The sequence below is a fragment of the Monodelphis domestica genome, chromosome 2 (assembly GCF_027887165.1).
Source record: "Monodelphis domestica isolate mMonDom1 chromosome 2, mMonDom1.pri, whole genome shotgun sequence".
Lineage (NCBI taxonomy): Eukaryota > Metazoa > Chordata > Mammalia > Didelphimorphia > Didelphidae > Monodelphis > Monodelphis domestica.
The window spans coordinates 276046068-276049021 of NC_077228.1; the positions used below are offsets into that span (position 1 = coordinate 276046068).

The window sequence follows — 2954 nt, forward strand, 5'->3', positions numbered from 1 at the left end:
TTTCCTAAATCTACTTCCTGTGGGAATTCAGATTAGAACTGAAGGTCATCAAGGGCTCACATCAAGGGCTGCGACTCAGCTACACGGGACGAGATGATCGACACTTTGTGCCCACTGGCCTCTATATTGTCAGAACCATGAATGGTAGGCTTTCCTTTTTCCCAAACTGCCTTTCCTCCTCCCATCCTACCCCCCAACTCCTTTGAAAATCTTCCCCCTAGCTATTGCCTCTCAGACTCTGGGTACAGATTGATTTGCTTTCTGTCAGCTATAAGTTGATGAGGTCATAATGGCCAGCCAGATTGTCATTAGCCAAAGTACTAATGATACTGTCCTCATCTTGACCCCTTTCTCTTCCTTGGCTGGACCTCATCCCTCTTTGTTTCCCCTGGGCTTGGGGGAAAGTGTTGGGAGGCAGCTTCAAGAAATCAATTTTACCTAGCTTCTAATTGTGTGTTGTTCCCCCGCCCCCATTTGAACACACTTGCTGCTTCCCCTTTCTTCCTTGGCTTCAGTAATATATTATCACTGCCCAAGATGCTAGAAGACTGGAAGATACAAATGGTCCTGGTTTATTATAATCATTATTACTGTTATTATTAGCTTTGTTTTATTATTAGTGCTGCTGCTGATTGTGATTTTTTTAAACCCTTACCTTCTGCCTTAGAATCACTACTGTGTATTGGTTCTAAGGCAGAAGAGCAGTAAGGGCTAGGCAATGGGGGTTAAGTGACTTACCCAGGGTCACTCAGCTAGGAAGTGTCTTGAGATCACATTTGAACCCAGGACCTCCCACTTCTAGTCCTGGCTCTCAATTCACTGAGCCACCCATCTGCCCCTAGTGGTTATTATTAACCACAAGAATATTTTAGTATTTAGTTTTACTTTGGGATGGTTGAAGTCAAGATATTTAGTTACTACCCTTTGGGCTCTTCCTTGGAAGAGAAAGAGGCAAATAAGAGCTGAGGGAAGGGATGCTCCCTCATTATTAGCAGACTGCTTACTGGAGTGAATGCTCATGAAAAACATTAAAACTATAACCAAGGTCCTGGAAAGCACATTGAAATATTGACCTGGGTAGGAGTTGTGGGAAGGACTGGAGAAGGATTGGCCTTAAAAAATTAGTATAGGATCTTTCTGAAGATCCCGTTGTTTTTCCGTTTTGGAAGGCGAAGACTTGATTGATAGACCAGAGGCCAACTATTACATCTCTTGGATGTGCATTATGAAGACATTGCACAAATTCACATTTCTGAGAAACAAACTTTAACCAGGATTAAGATAAATTAGCCACTCACAAAACTATGAAAGGTCAATCTGTAATTCCCTGACCAGAGTCTGGCAAGCAGTCTATAAAATGGATTCTGCCACCTACCTTGAAATCTGTGTTTAGTCTCACCTCCTTCTGCTTAGATCCTTGGACTATGGCATTCAGCAAAACCAATAAGAAGAAGTTTTTCTTCAATAAGACTACAGGGTTTTCTACATATGAACTTCCTCTGGATGCCATTGCTCCTTTTCAGTAAGTAATGCTTTCCACCTTTCTTACCCCCCTTTTGGTTTTCCTGGATTCCCTGTCCCTGACATGGATATCAGCTCCCCTTCTGCCAAGTACTCTGCCCCACATTCAAGTTAGTACTATTTCATTTGTTGCCCTGGCTCATGCAAGTGCTGAGGAGGACCTGGTACCACATTAATTTCCCTCGTCTCTAGATTTCAGAATGTATGTAGAAAGACCCTTCTTTTCCCTAGGAAGGTAGAAGGGAAAAGGAATTTGGCTCTCCCTTTGACTCCAGACATGAGAGTCTAAAGAAGTAAGTAAAGAAGGTTGGAGAGTTGGTCATTGAGTCTTTAATAAGTGCCTGCTTTGTACCTGTGTCTAAGCACTGGGGCTAAAAAGAGGCCCAAAATCCAGTTCTTGCTCTCAAGGGGCTCACGATGTAAGTAAGAAGGCTGGAGAGGGAAGGAACCACATTGCCTCTTTAGGTCTCTTCACTCCCAGCAATACTCTGGTAACTAAACATACACAGGGACCTTCTTTTGGTATAGCTCTTTCCTTCAGTCCCGAAAGCTTTCAGTTTGTAATCCCATTTTTTTTAAACCTTTCAACACTGCCTTTTCTGGGTGGACGATTCCCTAGCTGGTTGGTGTGTCCTGTGACTTATGCAGGAACTCCGTGAAGGGAGGTGCAGGTGTGTGCTGAGGTGGCTTTCTCTTCTACCCTGTACCATCTGCCAGACCCTGACTTGGGGCTTCCCTCCTCAGGGTAAGGACACTAATGCTTATGGAGCCTGGGTGTCCTTAGTTAGAGAAAGGATGTCGGGAGAAGGTCTGAGTATATGTATTTAGGTTCCACTACTTAATGCCACCAGGTGCTGGGGAGTCCTGTGAGGCAGTGCATTGGGATGGGGATTACCTCCATGAGGGGGAGCTACCTACTTAGTGCTTCCTCGAGCACCTTTAGGATTCTCGGGTCTTTTCCCACCAGGCTCTGGGATTCATTTGCTGAATTGAGTTGTTTTACCAAGTCGAAGGCAGTGCAGCATTAATGTGCCTGTGATTAGCCACTGACACCTGTTCTTATCACCAGGCCAATACAGTTCTGTAAGAACAGGCCAGACAAAAAGCCGTGAGTGTGAAGTATTAGTATTGATCCGGTAGGCAGACTGGCACCAGTAACATTTTCTTTTGAGGCCAATGGAGGGCAAGGGTGGATAGTGAGGTAGGCCGAAGCTGGGACTTGCTGGGAATTCCTTTTGCCACTGTAGGTAAGGAAGAACCATACCTGAGAAATCTGTTCAGTTGGTCCCACTCATTTTTCTCCTAGACTGAAGGTCACCAAGATAGCACAGCTGGTCCTCCCTCTGATTAGATACTTTTCCCCTCGATCTCTTTGGTCCTGTCCAGTCAAGCCCAGCCTGATGATCTTTCTCTCCTCTCTTCTATTCCCCCAG

At 44.9% G+C, this 2954-nt stretch overlaps 1 protein-coding gene across 2 annotated transcripts in view; it reads left to right on the forward strand.

Moving 5' to 3' along the window:
• CMTR1 (cap methyltransferase 1) overlaps positions 1-2954 on the forward strand; it is a 74032-nt gene that overhangs the window by 69476 nt on the left and 1602 nt on the right. For both annotated transcript variants that reach the window (XM_001379166.5, XM_016431030.2), the window contains exons 22-23: positions 32-144; positions 1414-1522. In XM_001379166.5, coding sequence (XP_001379203.2) covers positions 32-144; positions 1414-1522 — 222 coding nt within the window. The remainder of the gene's footprint in view (positions 1-31; positions 145-1413; positions 1523-2954) is intronic.